The following is a 17,897-nucleotide window of genomic DNA, read 5'->3' as shown; positions in this document are numbered from 1 at the left end:
TGTCCATGTACATGTCGATGTAGGTGTCTGTTTCTGTGTGTCCACGAGCCCATGTCTTTGTGAACCTTTGTGTCTGTGTCCATGTTTGTCTGTCCTTGTGTCCAGGAGTGTCTTTGTGTTGCCTGTGGCTGTGCTGGAGGGGATGGGGGGTCCCTGTGTTTGTGTGTCTGTCTCTACACCCATCTGTGTCTGTTTGTCCATGCAACAGTTTGTCAATATTTGTGTTTGCATGTGTGAGTCTGTATCTGTCCATGGGTAGGTGTGTCTGTCCATGTCCAGGTGTCTTTGTCCATCTCTAGCCGTGTCCTTCTCTGAGTGTGTCCATGTGTTTGTCCATGTCCATGTTCTGCTAGGAATCTGTGTGTCCGTGTGTCTGTCTGGGTGCCTGTCTGTGTCCAGCCGTGTGTATTTCTGTGTGCCCGTACTTGAGTGTATGTTCATGTCTGTCTTTGTGTCCATGTTAGTGTGTGTCTGTGTGTCCTTGTGGTGGTCCATGTGTGTCTGTTTTCCTGTCCATGTCTGAGACCATGTGTTTTTGCCTGTGTCCCCATGTCCAGGTGTGTGTGTGTCTGTGTGTCAGTGTAGCTGTGCCCAAGTATTTGTATGTCTGCATGTCCGTGTGCCTCTGCCCAGGAATACGTGTGTCCATGTCCATGTGTCTGCCTGTATGTCTGTGTCCATATGTGTCAGTGCATGTCCATGTATCTCCCTGTATCCACCTTTATCTGTCTACCTGTGTCCATGTGACGATGTTTGTGTGTGTGTCGGTGTGTCTGTGTCCCTGTGTGTCTTTGTGTGTGTGTCCTTGTCCATGTGTCTGTGTCCCTGTGTGTCTTTGTGTGTGTGTCATTGTCCATGTGTCTGCGTCCACGTCTGTGTCCACTTGTATGTGTCCACTTGTATCTGTGTCAGTGCATCTGTGTCCTTGTCTGTGTATGTGTCCATGTCCTGTGTCAGTGTGTGTGTCCCCATGTGTTGCTATCCATGCCCACAGTCCGTGTCTGCCTAAATCTGTACATGCATCTGTGTCCACATTTCTGTGTCCATGGGTCTCTGTATCTGCCTGTGTGCCAGTCTGTCTGCGTCCATGTGTCTGTGTCCATATGCATGTCCATTTATCTGTGTATGTGTGCTTGTGTGTCTGCATCCATATCTCTCTGCCTGTGTCTGTTTTCATGTGTGTCTATGCGTGTGCATCTGTGTCCCTGTTTCTCTGTGTCCGTTTGTCTGTGTGTCCATGTCTTTGTCTGTGTTCACATCAGGGGGGTGTGTGTGGAGGTGTGTGTCTGTGTCCTTGTCTGTGCATCTATGTCCCTGTCCATGTGTGCATCCACACGTCTGCCTGTGTCCGTGTCCCCATTTTTGTGTCCATGTCCTGTGTCTATGTGCCTGTGTCCATATGTGTGTCAGTGTCCACCTGTGTGAGTGTGTCCATTGGTGTTTGTGTCCAGCTGTCTGTATCCATCTCCATCAGTGGCCTTGTGACTGTGTGTCTATCCATGTGTAGCTGTGCCTGTTTGTCTGTGTACAAGTGCACGTTTTGCTGCACGTGCAGCAATGTGTGTGTGTGTGTGTGTCCAGGTGTCTGTCCTTAGGCAAGTCTGTGTATCCATGTATCTCTGTGTGTGTGTCCCTGTATATGTCTGTGTCCATGTCCCTATGTCCCACATGCCCATGTGCACTCAACCTGCCAGGCTGTTGTGGTGTCCCTGAATCCAGGCTGCTGCTCCTGGCCCACCCTGCTAGGCTGAGCTTGGGATGTCCAAAGCCCTTGCTTATAAAACTGGAACCTGAGGGGGATTAATTTATTCTTTTTTAAGATGACAGAGAAGACTGGCAGGTTCCAGCAGAAACTGGAGGAGAAGCAGGCAGCAAATCTTCAGTCCATCAAAGAGAGAGAAAGCCAGGTAAGAACAACGTTTAGGGTCAGGGCTGTTCCTTGGCACAAGAAGTCCAAACCCCTAGAGAAACAATCTTGATGGCTGCCCTCAGCCCACCCATTCCCAGGGGGTGAGAAAACCCACACAGATCCCAGATGGACCAACAGCTCATCCCCAGAGCTCCTGGTCTCTCTGCTTGACTCCAGTGTGTGGGAATGACCTGATTCTCCATTTTCAGCTCCAGCAGCAGGTACGGGTGGAATATGAGGAGAAGTTGAGAGCTCTGAACATGGAGGTTCAGGAGATGGTGAAGAACTACACCAAAGCCAGCTTTCCTGGAGAGCCACAGACTGGGAAGGAAGCAGTTCAGAGCATTCCTGAGGGAGAACAAGGCTCTACAGATCAACTGGAAACAAATATACCAGTGGCAGAAGTGTCCAGGCTTACACTGGCAATGACTGAGCCCTCAGGAGCTGGAATGGATATGGAGATAGAAGAGAGCATATTCTGAAATGAGCCCCTTCCTTACTGTTCATTGCAAGAAGTTATATGGTGAAGTAACAATCAGCTTCACAAATTACTGCCATCCCTTTCCATTCTGGGGAGCTCCTGAAATCCTTCTGGAATGTACTACATTATCCCAGATATCTGGAAGCAGTCTGGAGAGCTTACCCTTCAGAGTACTGCACCTTCTGTCTTCCCCAGCCTGAACTCTGAGGTATTTCAGCAGTGGGAAAGGGACTGTGCCTGCTGACCAACACTCCCTGTTGGCATCACAGCAGCAGCTACAGGAATATTTACTTTGCATTCCGAACAGTTTTTAGAGTCAGTTCCCTCATCATTCCTCACATGCGTCTCTTCACATCAGTCCAGCTCCTCCTAACATCTTCCACACGGTTCAACAAAACAGCAATAAACAAACCTAAACACTGATACAAAGAGACACCACAGGTGGGGATAGGGGTGGGAAGTGGGCTAAATCACAGCAAACCACACCACGCTGTGCATCCTACAGGAAAACAGTTACACCTGAAGCTGCATTAATAAACAATTACAAATGCTGCTATAAAACAAACCAAACCCCAGGTCAAGCAGGTATGAGACAGCATGTTCCAAGCCTACTCTGAACATCCAACAAGAGTCCACCTCTCCCCTGTGGTGTCACCAGAGTACTGGAATGATGGATTGTACATTTCTGAGCTATTTATTTTCTAAAAATAAAAAATAAAACATAGCAGTTCTTAAACAACTGGGTCACTTGTTACTTAGCTGCAGTTAGTGTGTGTGTGTCCATCTCCATGTCTGTGTCCAGGTGGCTGTGTAGCTGTATCAGTGTCTCTGTGTTCATGTGTGTGTCTGCATGTCCCGGTATGTACACGTATGTCTGCATGTGTCCATGTTTGTGTGTCTGGTGTCTGTCCATTTGTGTCTGTATGTCCACATGTGTGTGTCTGTCATCCATGTCTCAGTATGGGACTGTCTGCATGTCCACATGTCTGTGTCCATCCAGCTGTGTCCCTGTGTATTTCTCTGTGCCTGAGTGTGTGATCGTGTCTGTCTTCATATCCATGCATCTCTATATGTCCATGTCTGTCTGTCCATGTCTGTAAGCATGTGTGTGTGTCTGCATGTCTGCGTCTCTGTAGCCAAGTGTGTGTGTTAATTCTTCTGTCTGTCCTCTGTGTGTCTGTCTGTTCATGTCTCCGTCACAGTGTCTGGGCCTGTGTGGTTGTGTCCACATGTACGTCCCTGTGTGCCCAGGTGGGTGTGTATCTCTGTCCTGTATGTGTCTGTGTACATTCCTGTTCCTGTGTGTGCGTATCTGTCTGTGAGTCTGTGTGTCCGTGTCCCTGTGTGGTTGTCTGTCCACCTGTCTCTGTCCCTGTGGTGTTTGAGGCCCTTCCTCATCAGAGAACAAACATGCCAGCAAGGTCCAGCTGCAGACAGGGAGCTGTTGGAGATTTTACCTTAAATCCAGAGAGGCAGCAGTGGCAGTTCCAAACCAGAGCACGGGGGCACTGAGCCCTGCATCCTACATTAGTGTGTCACCAGCTTTGGCCACTCAAACCCCTCCAGAGGGGCTTTTTAGAGGTTATTTTAAAGGAAAATTTGTCCCATCTCTCCCTGGAAGGAACCCAGACACCAATGTCAGACCAGAACGTGGGCACAGGATGGCCGCTTTTCCACAAACTGCCAAAGTTCCAGAGCTGTTTTTTTCCCCTCAAAGCCTCTCTGGAAATGAATCCCGCAGAATAAACCTGAGTCAGAGATAAACACATGGAAAGCCAGGACACAACAGCAGGGCCGGGGTTTTTAGGTTTTCCTTCCTCCAGGGCCACACCCTAAATATTATGTTGCACAGGGACAGTGGCAGTGACAGGCAGGACGTGCTCTGTTCCTTCACGCAGCACACGACAGGACAAACTCTCCAAGTCAGGTTGGCCAGGTTCAATCTCACAGGCTGTTCCTACCAACAGCACCAGCACAAGCTGTGACACTGGACAGCACCACTACAGTCTCCTTCCCTCCATCCTACCATAATTCCCAAACAGCTTCACTTTCCAACCTTAAGACCTCTAATTCCTGCCTTGCTTCAACTGCTCTGAGAGCCAGCAGAACCCACTGCTGTGCCCTCCCTCAAGCTGAGCTCCTCTGTCCCTTCCCCATGCAGAGCATCAGTGCCCCGAGAGCTCTGAACAGCACAAGCCCAGAGGCCAAAGCAAGGCCTGACACAGCACCAGAGCAAAATGCTCAGCAGGGGGCTCCTTGAGGCACGGGCATTTCAAAACTGGCCAGAGCTCAGTGGACTATGACACAGGGAACTTCAGCACGTAGAATTCCCGGCATTAATGTCCACTGATGTTTGAAACCTGAGCAAAGAAACCCACCACAATAACTTGTGCACTTACAACCCCCTCACAGTTTCTGCACTGCAACCCTTCTGTTATGGAACCCAACACTGGCACAGGGGATTAATGCCAAATTTCATGAAAAACAGCTGTAATCTTTTACACAGATTTCACCTCAGTGCTAAAAACCACCTCCTAAATGTGTTTTTCAGAGTGCATACAGAAGCATCACTAAAAGCAAAGCCAGTGCTCCCATGAAGCACAGACCACACTCTGCATCACCCCCTTTCTCTCCAGGGTGCCTCTGAGCCCGTGTGCTGCAGTGCCTCCAACACCTCCCTGTCTGCACAAAATGGGGGAAAGTTCTGCAAAATGGGAAATGGACAAACAAATAAATTAAAAATAATAATAAATAAAGGCACTAAACCAAATGTTACTGCAAGGGGTCCTGAGCACACCTTGAACCCGTCCATCCCTCCAGCAGCACAATTCAGTTATGCCACAGTTTGGTTACTCACAGACTCCAGAGGGGAGAGGCCATCTGATTTTCCAGCACTATTTCTTCCCATGGGATTCAGACATCCTTGAGGATTCCTTCCTGTGCAGCCCTGCCTGTGTTTTCACTTACTTGCCAAGCACAGGGTGATATTTTGCTCAGAGAGGCCTCTCATCAAGCCTGTCATTACACACAGAACTCTAATTGTGGCAATTGAGACAATAACATCTAGTCAGACACTGAACAGCAGCAGATTCAGGTACAATCTCTGATCCTTTCCAAATTTTCATCTTTTAAATGGCACATTCTAGATCTCATCCTGCGGCCCAAAACATTTAAGTGAGGCCAATCTTTGTACTAGATAATTAAAAATTAGATAATGGGGATGTCTAAAGAAGGGGAGGACTCCAACTCCAGCAAGGGACACAAACAGGAGACACTGTACCTAAAGGACCCCAGTCCTTTTTACCTCCATAACAAAGGTACTGCTGATGTGCCTAAGGCACTCAGAGAAGGAGCTGCTGCACAGTATCTATTCCATTTTAGAGGTACTCTCACTGCCCCACATCTATCTCACATATCAAGATTCCCCAAGGTTATCTAGATTAATTACATGTTATCCCATTTATACCCTGGTCAGGGCACAGCCAGCAGCTCTCTCCAGTCTGCAGGGGAAGGGTGGCACTCATCTCAAACAATGTCTCAAACCAAACTCAACAATGTCAAATTCAGGAGCCTCATTTGAACCAGGGTCCTTCTGTTGCCACTGGTTAAAAAACAGGGGCCTCTACACAAAGATTTGTTCTGTTCCAAAATAAATGGGATAATAAGTTGCTGCATCCAACATCAGAGGCCTTCTGGAGGAAGACAGGCACCATTTATAGATAAACCAGTGCAATTGGGACGTGACAGCACTGACAGACTCCCTGTTTGATACAGCAAATTGTTCATATAAATACCATGTGCCATCTTCAAAGGCTTCCTGGATGCTGATTGCCAGAGCTATGCCAGCAAGGAAAAAGGCTCTATACCAGCAAAGCTGACAGGAAGGAAAATAAAAGGGAAGGATTCAGGGGAAACATGACATAGAACAGCAGCAAAACCTGAGACACAAGTGCACTCTTGTAGAAAAGGAAAGATACTCAGAGGAAACAGCATCTCTGAGCATAATTACCCACTGAGTAGGCTCTGAGCTCGTCAGAGGCTACACCTTGTTGTACAATCAGATGTCACCAAGCATACATGAAATCCCAACCTGAACACTACTGCAATACAAATTCCAAACCTGCTCTGCATCCTCATTCTCCTGCCTGGTTCCTGGGGAAGGAGCTGTTGGCCCTGGAGACGGAGCTTCAACCTTTCAGCTTATCTAGATTTATTTTAGGATTTATGTTTGATTCCACACTCGTCTAAGTAATGGAGCAGTTAACTGGTGCTGGGCCGTGCATGAACTGCAATGAGAGAAACATTAGAAGCAGGAATTTAATTCTACACTGCACAGGAAGATGGATCCTTTCTGCATTCCTCACAAATATGGTAATGAGATTTTAAAATTTTATAGGATACTTGAAGGCAATTTTTCCAGGACCTTCCCTCACTGTGTTTAGTCAGATTTGGGCTAAAGTATAAAATGGTGTTAAATGCTAAACCTGTCATCCCTGTCTCCAAGAAACCTTTGTTTCAGGACTTAGGATCCAGGCTCCTGCCCCAGTCTCCTCTTGTTTTAGAAGCCATATAGCCACAGAAAAGGGAAGTTAGAGCAGACTCTGAGGTTCACACTCACATCTCTGAACTACAAACACATTTTTAAGCATCTCAACACTGTATCAGGCTTATGAATAAATCAAGAACTACTTTAATTTAAAACACAAGTGCAAAGGATTCACAACTAAAGACAAGCAGGACTGTTTGTTTCAAATTATAAATCTTTTCCAAGCCCTGCTTTTTTTGCATTAAAAAAAAGTAATATATCTGGAATACAGAAACATTTTACATCAAAAATTTTCCAGTGCAGCTAAGGAGGAGCTTAATGAATTAATTTCAACCAACTCCATCAGCCCAAACTTAGACATCCAGTCTACAGAAACCCCATGGGTGAGAGAGAGACTAATTTTGTCCTTCAGCAGGTGTCTGAACCAAGGGGATGAAGCACCCCTGAAGTTCTTCCCCCAGGGGTGTTCCTCTCCCCATGGGCTACAGAGCCAACCTACACATTCCACAAACTGGGTGCCCACCCTTTGATGGCTGGCAGCAGTGCAGATGAATTCAATCCCAAATTACTTCAAGTAATCAACCATGGCTTCAATTTTGAAGCAGGATCTGTAGCTGGAGCAAATAGCAGAGGACAGAGGTTATGAACATCTTCTGAAGAAAACGCAGTTCTGAGGTCAGTTTTTGAGACAGCAGGACTGTCCTGAGAATAACTAAAAGTCCAAAATCTTGGTATCTGGAGTTTCAAAACAAGATCCCAGCTCCACATCTACAAATATATTCTTGAGACCTCACAACAACACACACCATCACTGTACAATGTTAATCCTGACCTAGAGTCCAATTACCTTGAGGATCTCACTGATCAGAGAGTGCAGCATACAAAATACCTAAAACTACGTCAAAATAACTGAAAGAGCTATTTAGACAACCAGAAACCTTCCAGATGTAAAGGGCTGATGGGGAAGGGCAGATCAATAGCCAGACAGCAGCACGCAAACACAAAAATCAATCCTGGGATATGCAGGATAGCTCAAATATTTCCATTTGGTCTCCCCTACAGCATCCCCAAAATGCTACCCAATAACTGCCCTAGGGCAGCACTTCTCAGCCTCTCTAGAGAGAAAGGACTGGGAAAGCAAGCCACAGGAGCATGCTGTTCACATTCCAACCAGCACACAAGGTGTTGCAAATGGTGAATTTTACACCGTAAGATCCTGGTGGTAAGAGCACCTGGTCTTCATAGAGTCCACTTTGAGGACCACATCCAAGGGTTTCCCCCTCCAAAAGTTTAAAATCATGAAATGGATTCAAGATTGACCACTAAACCATACACATTCTGCAGCAAAAGAGAAGCATGTTGATGCAAGAGAGCCACTTAGAAACAAATATATACATATCACATCTGCTCCCTAAGGAAGTGTATGCAGGTTTCTAGGTCCATATTTAACTAAGGGAAATTAAAATAATCTGTGAAAAGGTCTCAGAGGGGAAAAAAAAAAAAAAAAAAAAAAAAAAAAAGGTCTTTGTGCATTGAGAGTTTCAAGGGGTCTGTGCCCCAAAGTGAGTCAGCTCATGGCTCCAGTGCACAATGAAGGAAACAAAGATCACATTTCTAAGTGGGAAATATTGTTCCAGCTCAGTAGTCAGCAGCCCGGGTGTGCAGAAACCCACAGATATTCAGAGACACAACTTCAGACTCCACTTTCGAATGCCATCCTTCGGCAGCAGTGATCCGCAAGCCATGGAATACCCGCTTTATCCTTGAGACAGACTTGGTCTCAACTCAGATCTAGTCTGTATTGATTGTCTTCAGCAAAGGAGAAGCCACAGAAGGCTGAGGATGCATGGACAGGATTCACATTTGTCCTCCAAAACAATCACTGGCAAGTTCCAAGCACCGTTCACAGACTGCCTGGGCTCTTAATTTTTTTCCTATATATTTTTTATAAACATTCCTTTTCCCTAGAGTTTCCCCTCATATAAAGTCAGCAGGTGGAGGTGCGCTTCCTGTACTGTTGGATAAGGGGCACCAAGCACTCCGGAAGTCCTGTCTGGAGCAAAAAGGGGTGATCCAGAAGTTCTTGTGCTGTTGCTCTTTCCAATGGATCCCGTGTCAACATCCTCTCCAAGAAGTCTCTCAGAACTGGGGAGGTCTGTGAAAAAGCAAGCAACCAAGTCAACCCTGCAAAGGGACCAGGCACAGCTCGTGCAACACCAGGCTGCCAAGGTAGGCGTGGTTAAAAGGATCCGGCACATTCCCAGTCTGTATCCTTGCTTTTCCAGCAATGTGACACAGATCACATGCTTTTTATGCTATGGACATAACTCTCTGTCACTGCTAGGCACAACAACACCTAGGTTGTTTTCTTTTGATGGGATACAGTCAGATAAGCTAAGACTACCTTCCACATCCTTCCATTTGGGTTACTTCTGCTTCCCATTTTGTTACTTAAACTTTCCTGGATTTCAGCTCAAAAACTCTGCAGGAATCCTGCTACATGGGCACATCACTTGGGTGGGAAGGGGGAATCAATTCATTCTTTTACTGGTCACAGATTATGGAAAGGTAGTTAAATAGAGTTCTCCCCTAGGTTCTGAGAGCCTGAAAAACCCTCATGCTAATGGTATGAGAAGATGAAGAAGCTGCAGCACCAGTACCAAAAAGCTGAATGACCTCACAGATTTGTCCTTTGGAAGAGGTATAAAAGCCTGGTAGTAGCCAGCCCCAAGCATCACTTCATGACCCTGCACATCTCTGGCTGGTTTAATCCTCTGCATCATTAAAATGGAATTACAAAATGATCTTGGCTTATATTTATTTACTGTAATGCTGACAATTACACCCAGTTTAGACTGGGGGCATTTTCCCAGCTCTGGTTCCCTTAGTAGATCCTGAAATACTGTTCACACTATGATATTGCTCATCTCAGGAGCGCTTTGGGTGGCTTCACTTGGAATTGCTGCAGAAGGCACCACACAGCTCAGGACAAGTGCCAGGATCCAGCCTGTATCCCTGTCTTTAAATCTGCCCATGCTTTAGCAATGCTGCAGGGATTATCCTAGGTGGCATCCCTTTAACCTGCTGCCCCCAGAACTGCAGTCACTGACCACAGTGAGCCACGAATTGGCATCAAAATGGAGGGCTGGATCCACAGCTAGAGCTGCACTCCAGCAGGACACTGGGGAAGAGGGAAGATGCCCACCAGCCTGTAAATTGGAGGTCTGCTGGAAGCCAGCCTGCTTCCCAAGTGGAAGTAGAGCAAGACTATAACCAGCTCTGGCTGCCACAGCCTGTGGCATGCCCATGTCACCGAGCAAGGCGTGACCCAGACAAGGATGGTTTAACACTGCCCAAGGAGGGCAAGCACCAGGTCCAGAATGTGACCGTGAAATTTTAATTAGTGTTGCAAAGGCAAAAAGGAAAGAACAGCTGTTGATGTTGGAATGTGTGCAGTTAGTTCAGCAGTCTACTCTCTTAAATAATTCAGTTTTAGCAGCTGCAGATGCTTTGATTAATTGGAAAGGCTGGGTAGCTCAGGATGCTGCAGAAGCTGTTTGATCTCAGAGGCTGGGCACAGAATGAAAGGAAGACTTCTTTAAGTGGGCACTGAAAGGTGATCACTATTTCTTATGTCACCACTACTTTTTCCTAAGAAACCATGGAGCCAAATTCATCTTCTGAGCTACTGCAGTGTCTCCATGAGTTTGCATCAGTCCTGAGCTCTCCTGCTCTGACCATAATGCATCCTTTGTAGTCCTGAAGACCATGAAGCTGAAAACTCCCAAGGGCAGGGATCCTCCTGTTTCCTTCCCTGGAAGATAAGCTACTCAATCAACATCAGTAAGCTGGGAACTGCTGGGTCCACCTGAAGCAGCTCTGACCTGCACTCTCCATTTATGCCCAGGTGCCCTCACACTGCCAGGGCTGTTTCCTAAAGCAGCCACCAGCTGTCAGCAGCAGCTTGCAGCCACTAAGACCCCGAGGCCAAAGCTGCTCCCCAAGAAACATGTCCTAGCAAGACCATTTCCACAGCCAGCTGTACTGGGAACAGCTGATAGGGATATTTGCCCATGATAACCATCAGGCTTAAAAGTGTTTGGCACCATGCTCACCCTGTGGAAGTTTTTCAGTTTGGGAGGAGGGCTGTCACGGAGTCTCTTCATTGCCTGGACTGGAGAATCACTGAAGTAGGGGGGTTCTCCATCTACCATCTCTATCACCATGATCCCCAGGGACCAGATATCCACCTGTGGGAGACAATCAATACACACACTCCAGAGGAGCAGGTCCTCATTTTGTTGCTTTCACAAAGACCACATCACCCCACCCATGACAAATGGTACCAAGAGAGTCCAACACTGATGCCCTAATGATTTTGGGCTCCTTACAGGAGTTTAACAAAGTCCATTTTCCACCCAGGACTGAGCCATGCTGGTGTTGCAACATGTAGAAGTGTGCAAGTAACTGCGTGCACCTGGCTGGTTGGTAAACAGAACTAGTCAGTCTGCTGCCACCTGCCCAGAACTCCAGAGTTCCCATGTCTGCTATCCCTGAGGTGAGCCACTCAGAGCTCACATCTTCCCCACCCCACCCCCCCCTCCCCACCCCCCCCAAACTTCCTTTATGGAATAGATTTACTGATCCCTATAATGTCACAGGCTGCTCCTTGCTCACATCTGTCCACAGCAGATCTAAGTCTAGGCCAAACTTTACGTGCAAAATTAGAAGACGCTGATGCCTTGCTCCTAGAAGCAGAACAATCTGGTTTTCTACTGATTTAGGAAATATTGATGTCATCACCATCAAAGCTGTAGTCATAGTTTGGTTTATTTTCTAAATAGAATCTAGCGACTTCCTAGAAAAGCCAATAGTTATGTTCCCATGACACTTCAGGATATTACTTGCTCTCCTGCTATTAGGGAGGCGGTCCCTTACCTCAGTGGTGTATGGTATCCTTGCAATGACTTCTGGAGCCATCCAATAAGGAGTACCCACCAGGGATTTTCTTTTAGGTACATCTTTACTGATCTGAGCACAGAAGCCAAAATCAGAGAGTTTGACCTGTACAAAGAGAAAAGCAACCAACCTTAAAAAAAAAGCCTTAAACAACACAGAGGGAAATGCCACAAAGATGACAAAGAGAGTAAGAGGACAAGGGAAAAACAAGGGAATGGGAACAGAAAGGAAGTAAGAGACAGAGGTTGCAGCAGCAGAAGACAGGAAACAATTTGTCTGAGGAAACACACCCTGCCATCCAGCGTCAGAAGAATGGAGTCACTCTTGATGTCTCGGTGAATGACCCCTTGAGAGTGGAGATAGGACAGAGCCTGCAGCACCGACTCACACACTGTGGCAATCTGCTCCTCGTTCAGCCTGCAATTCGAGACAGAGGACTTAAAGTGTGCAGAGCACAGTGCTCCTTCACAGGGGCATAGGGGTTTAAACACAGATACTTTGGTTCCCTGTGACAGTCACCATCTCACCTTCACCATTCTTCCATGTCTGTAACCGAGGAAAACATTTTTTACTTGATGGTTGACAACTTTTAAGTTTTCATAGGTTTAATACCGAGAAATTGCACTTCAAGTTCTGTACCTAAGTTAATTCTGCAAGATGCTGTTTCAAGCAGTTCTGACAAGCAGCAGTGCTGCTTGATGCCAAGGTGCTGCAGTAACTGGTGAGACAGCTTTTTTTAAGCAAACACAACAAAGACATTATTCACAAGGCTTATTGTGCAACTGTATCCACAAAACATTCAAATGCATAATTTGACAGCGAATACAGGAATCCTTTAGGATCCTTTAGGTGTTTGCAGACACTTGGGGCACACTCACGCCTAACTAAAGATAGCAAAGGCTACAAGCAGGGAAGCCGCTACTGATTCCTACCACTGTTAGCACATGGAATATGAGCCCCAAGAAGCTGTTGCTGTTTACAATAGCAACACAAAAACCTTCACAATCAAGTGAAAATGGTAGAAATAAAAATTCTCTCCTGTACCTGGGGACAGTGACAGCTCAGCATATTTACACTGAGCAATGCAAGAAGTAAATTATTTCAAAGAATAGCTGAAGTACCCAATTTGAGTACTGTGGATTCTCAGCCTGTCTCTAGCGGTTGTTCTGAACAACCTCTGGTTGAGGACAGAAATGAAGCCTCCTCAAATTTGGATCTGCAAGTGAGCTTAAGGAGAAGAGAGCACTCAGAAGGCAGAACTGTGCAGTGAACAGTACCTTCTAAACCCATAACAATTCCCACACCATCAGCTGAGAAAGCTACACTTGTGCTGCTTGTTTGGCATTCCATACCTTACTCATTCAAACCAGGACAGCTACAAGGTTGTAGCTGCACTGTGCCACACTGATGGCAACCAAACCTGAGGGATGTCAGGGGGTTACTTCTGCCTTTAAGATTTAATCTGAAAAGGGAGAGGGACAAAGTCTACCTGTGGAAGTTCCCAGCACAGAACCCAATGCCTTTAGGAACAGTGCTTTTCCTTTCATAGTGCCTGAGATGATCCACCTGAAAGCCCTGGGGTTCCTGAGGATCACAAGAGGTGCACTTTCACCCTGTCACGTATGGAATTTGGTTTCAGTCAAGTGACTGCCTAGTGTAAAACAGATTACTGGAGGATTACCTCACTCCTGAAGATGTAAATCACTTATCCCCCTCAGCAAAAGTTTAATGACTGCAATGATGGCATTTTCCTTCCTGGGAAAAACTGATAAAGGTTTGCAGCTTGCCTCTGATAAATGTTATGGTTATAACAGATCCTTCTTCCATCATGAGGGAAAAAAAAAAAAGCATTCGCTAACAGATTCAAAGAAAGCTTCTTTAAACAAATCTAGGCTGAGGACTCACTGGTAGATATAAATACACAGACCCTTCATAAACCTCTTCTTTACTTTTTATCTGTAATTCAGTACTAGCCAAGAGCTACAAGAGTTTCATTGGCCCTGTAAGCTGTAACTGAGCACTCCTCAGAATTAAATGCTGCCTTGCAGACCCTGAGATGCCTCTGAACTCAATTCTGGAAGGGCCTGCCCAGGGTAAGCGTCTCCAGGGCACTCCTTCCAAGTGGGGTTGTGGAGGCTACATAGGACAATGCGGCTCTTGATACCTTTCAAATTTGTACTTCCAAAACTCAGAACCCAACAGAGCAAGATACATTCCTTAAATCCACCAAGCAGAGTAAGATACATGCCTTAAACCCACCACAGGACCTAGGCCAAGCACGTATGTGAACTAAAGGTATACTATGATTTTTTAAAAACTGAATACAATTAATGCTATTAATACTGCCTAACTGTAATCCAGTTAAGATCCTGAATCTTCCAAACTCTCACCCTACAGACTTTCTTGGTCAGTCTTTCCACGGGCATTCCCTGTCCCAGTTTCCAGCCTTGCAGGACTGCTCTGCAGCAGGACGAGGGTGCTCCAGAGTCATGGGTAAGACACAATCACCATAACTGCATCATCAGAACACCTTCTGAGAGGGACCAGAGGCCATCTGAGAACAACTTATTTGCCCTACAGAAATGCTTTGGGTACTATTGAATATGAAGCAGTGTAGATAAGGAAACAAATTTAGGAGAGTGTCCAGTAGTTGCTATCTTTAGGCAATGAAATTTGGGAAGGAGTCCAGATCTCAAGGCTCTGCTACACTTCTCCAGAGGAGTTAGTGAGGTTGAATTTGTGGCTAAGGTTGCACCACTGAAAACTATTTCTTTAATACTTATTCAATGAAGTTCCTGGCCAGGATTCAACAGATATAGCAAACGCTTTTTATAAGTACTGTGTTTTACAGGGAAGGTCATCAAGGAGATGACTAGTGGGTATCCAAAGGGATCAGTACCTTAAATTAGTCCCTTCTACATCAGAAGTATTATCATATATTCAAAATGGATAACAGTTATAAACTGTAGTAGTTTCAGGGTACTGCAAACACAAGATCTCTGAGGGAACCAATGTGTCCCAGAAATCCCCACTCTGCTGTCCTTGCTCTCCCATGCTGATGTCTGGGATTTTACTGTATACCTGATCTGAGACACGATGTCTGTGAGGGCTCCTCCCTGCAGGAACTCCATCAGCACCCAGAGCTCCTCTCCCACAAGGTAGCTCTTGTACATCTCCACAACGTTGACATGTTGATAGTCCCTCATTATCACCACCTGTAAAACCACAGTGGACAAGTGACCACCACAAAATCACTCACCACACTTCATCTTAACCAAGTGAGCACACACAGCCCTGCAACTCCAGCGCAGAGCCTCCATCCCCCCAGCAACAGCTGTTCTTGGTATGAGCATAATACTCCTAAAAGGAAGATGATCCCACTCTTCCCTTCCTTTTGCCACACTGATTGTTCCAACAGATTCTGCAGACAGCAGAACCCCCCCATCTTCAGCACTCTCACCTCATTGAAGAGGAGCTCCCGGCGCTGCTGCTTCCTCAGATCCATCATTTTCACGGCCACCTGGCGCCCTGAGTGCTTCTCCCGAGCGATGCACACGATTCCTGTGGAGCCTTCCCCAATCTTAATGTAATTCTCCAGCAATGTCCTGGGATCTCCCTGGTCCACAACCATCCTGAGGGCAGCTTTGAACTGCTCGTGGGTCACAACCACAGGGTCCTCGCTGGCTGGCTGCCCCTTCCCAGCAGAGTCCTGGGGCAGGTGGAGGTTGCTGGTACTGGTCTGGGTCTGCCTGTTCCTGGGGGACCCTGCTGGGGATGGCCGGCCTGGTGGCACTGCCACAGCCTTCTCTGCTGTTGGGGACCTCTGGGGGGTCACAGCTTCGGAGATCATCCTGGGGAACTCGGAGACAGGTTGGTCTGGGGGGAGAGACTGGGCTTTGGCTGCAGGGCTGTGGGGTGAACCCCACTGCTGGGGCTTGAAGAAAGCATTAGGCTTCAAGAAGAACAAAAAGGAAAGTGAGAAGAAAAACAGAGAGATGATTGGATTAACAAGCAAAGAGGTGAGGAGTCAGTTCTGGGCCATCCCACTCTGCCCTAGCACACCTTGGAGCAGACTGGAGGCAAGAGCTGCAGGTTCTTGTCTCCAGGTCTGCCCAACACATGGTTTGGATGAAGCTCTCCTTAGATGCAGATCTTCAAGAATCCCTTAGGCAATGGGTGCTATGCTTTAGCAGCCTCCAGATTGAGGCAGTTTAAAAGGAACATGCTTTAAAAAAAAACACCAAGACACAAGACCCACAGAAAAAAAACCCCAGCTGCTAAAAAGCATTCCAACCTTCCCACCAAAAATCAGGGGCAACCTGTGCTGCAGAGAATTTGAAAATCCTTTATCCCTCCATGCCTCTGATCTTCCTTTGTATAAAAGGAAAGGGGATTCATGCCAAGGCTGTAAATCACTTTGAAGTCTTGGCCTAATTCCCTTTGGGTAATTACACTCTGCCTACTGAAAACACTCTCTGCACTTTCCACTGGTACCTGCAGAGCATTCCTGTCGATCAGGCATGGAATTAGCTCTCCACTTTGGGAAAAGCACCAGGCACCAAGACAGCTGGAGGCAGCCAACATGAGACTCCAGTTACACAGAGCCACCTGCCACCCCACTGGCTTAAAACTGACCTGCAGTGAATTTGGATTAGCAGTGCTCAAGGTTTTTGGAGACCTCCCACTCAAATAACAAGCAGGCCCAACCCTATTTAGGGTAGGAGATGTAGTAAGATCACAGCCTGTGGGAATGTGGCTTCAGGATATGCATTCCCATGCCAGGAAGGATAAACACTGTCGTGCTAATACTCACCCTGGAAACGTTGATTAATTAAAATCAACAACATTTAGCAGGTGGGGTACAAAATACATTTTATACGTACATATGTATATGTAAAATATACATAGTATATGTGTATAAATATATGCAAAATAATAGTAGATCTGTCAAAGAAGCAACTTCAGAAAGAGCAAACCCATCATTTATATTATAGGGCAAAACAGAAACTTCAAAGCAAAAAGCTTTTTTTCTCTCACAATTCAGAGAGATTATTAATAAAGTTAATAATATGGGCATGGGAACTGAAAACTGCCAATCGAGAATTTTTTACAAGAGCACTCATTTTCCCTGTCTCAGACAGGGAATAATTGTGTAGGATTTAATTCTATGCACTTTGGGTTTTAATCAAGGATTTTTGTCAAGAGCAGAATCTGCATAAGCCTCACACACAGCGAGGCCCTGGAAAACACGATTTAGCAGCATCAGGGCAGAGCACAAACACAACTGCCTGTCAGGAGCTCCTTCCTCCCCCTACACCAGCTCCACCCCTGCAGTCCTGTGCTGACATGCTCACAGCAACACAGAATTTACTTCCCAAATCTTGTTTTGTCTCAGGAGAGAGAAAAAACCCCACGTTTTACATAACCTAAAGCATGCAGAAGGGCACACAACATGCATGCAAGCTCACACAGGTTTGCTTAACCACGTAAAAGTATTATTTCCTGCTCCTGTAATCTGACAGTCCCCATGTACATGTTTCTCTGTCTTGGGACATTTTGAGGTGTCACTGGTTCTTCCACTCCTTCGCTTCATAAGGAAGGTGCACTCAAACTTACCATGGTGCTTTTTAAGGCACCACCTTCCCATTTCAGCCAGCTACCCAGCTAAGTGGTGGATGCTCCATCTGTGGAAGTGTTCAAGACCAGGTTGGAATAGCCTGGTCTAGTGGAAGGTGTCCCTGCCCATGGCAGGAGGTAGAACTCGATGGACATTGAGGTCTCTGCCAACCCAAACCAGTCTGGGGATCCATGATTCAGATATATCCCTGTTCCTTTAATCTGCAATTACACATTTCTTAAACAACATCCGCTCCATTAGAGCAGGAGAGCCAGGTTTTCATCATCAGAGGCTGGTAAGAACATCTTAGATAAACAGCTACCAGGGATGGCACAGATCCATCACTGGAGTAGGGAGATAGATTAGTCTTAAAGGTCTTCCCTAT

The 17,897-nt window shown here is 46.3% G+C and overlaps 2 protein-coding genes across 11 annotated transcripts in view; one reads left to right on the top strand and one right to left on the bottom strand.

The window, feature by feature from the left end:
• Positions 1-2,752, top strand: part of PLCB2 (phospholipase C beta 2) — a 42,022-nt gene extending 39,270 nt beyond the window's left edge. For all 3 annotated transcript variants that reach the window (XM_050974707.1, XM_050974708.1, XM_018922139.3), the window contains 2 exons: positions 1,821-1,907; positions 2,119-2,752. In XM_050974707.1, coding sequence (XP_050830664.1) covers positions 1,821-1,907; positions 2,119-2,391 — 360 coding nt within the window. In that variant the 3' untranslated portion in view covers positions 2,392-2,752. The remainder of the gene's footprint in view (positions 1-1,820; positions 1,908-2,118) is intronic.
• A 4,312-nt stretch (positions 2,753-7,064) lies between these two features.
• Positions 7,065-17,897, bottom strand: part of PAK6 (p21 (RAC1) activated kinase 6) — a 38,254-nt gene continuing 27,421 nt past the window's right edge. For all 8 annotated transcript variants that reach the window (XM_018922144.3, XM_018922147.3, XM_050974709.1 and 5 more), the window contains 6 exons: positions 15,356-15,847; positions 14,977-15,110; positions 12,186-12,312; positions 11,875-12,000; positions 11,052-11,186; positions 7,065-9,091 (listed from right to left, as the gene is read on the bottom strand). In XM_018922144.3, the coding sequence (XP_018777689.1) occupies positions 8,924-9,091; positions 11,052-11,186; positions 11,875-12,000; positions 12,186-12,312; positions 14,977-15,110; positions 15,356-15,847 (1,182 nt within the window). In that variant the 3' untranslated portion in view covers positions 7,065-8,923. The remainder of the gene's footprint in view (positions 9,092-11,051; positions 11,187-11,874; positions 12,001-12,185; positions 12,313-14,976; positions 15,111-15,355; positions 15,848-17,897) is intronic.

The sequence above is a fragment of the Serinus canaria genome, chromosome 5 (assembly GCF_022539315.1).
Source record: "Serinus canaria isolate serCan28SL12 chromosome 5, serCan2020, whole genome shotgun sequence".
NCBI classification, from domain to species: domain Eukaryota; kingdom Metazoa; phylum Chordata; class Aves; order Passeriformes; family Fringillidae; genus Serinus; species Serinus canaria.
The sequence above is the reverse complement of the archived record's forward strand: the minus strand, read 5'-3'. Positions and strand labels throughout refer to the sequence as shown.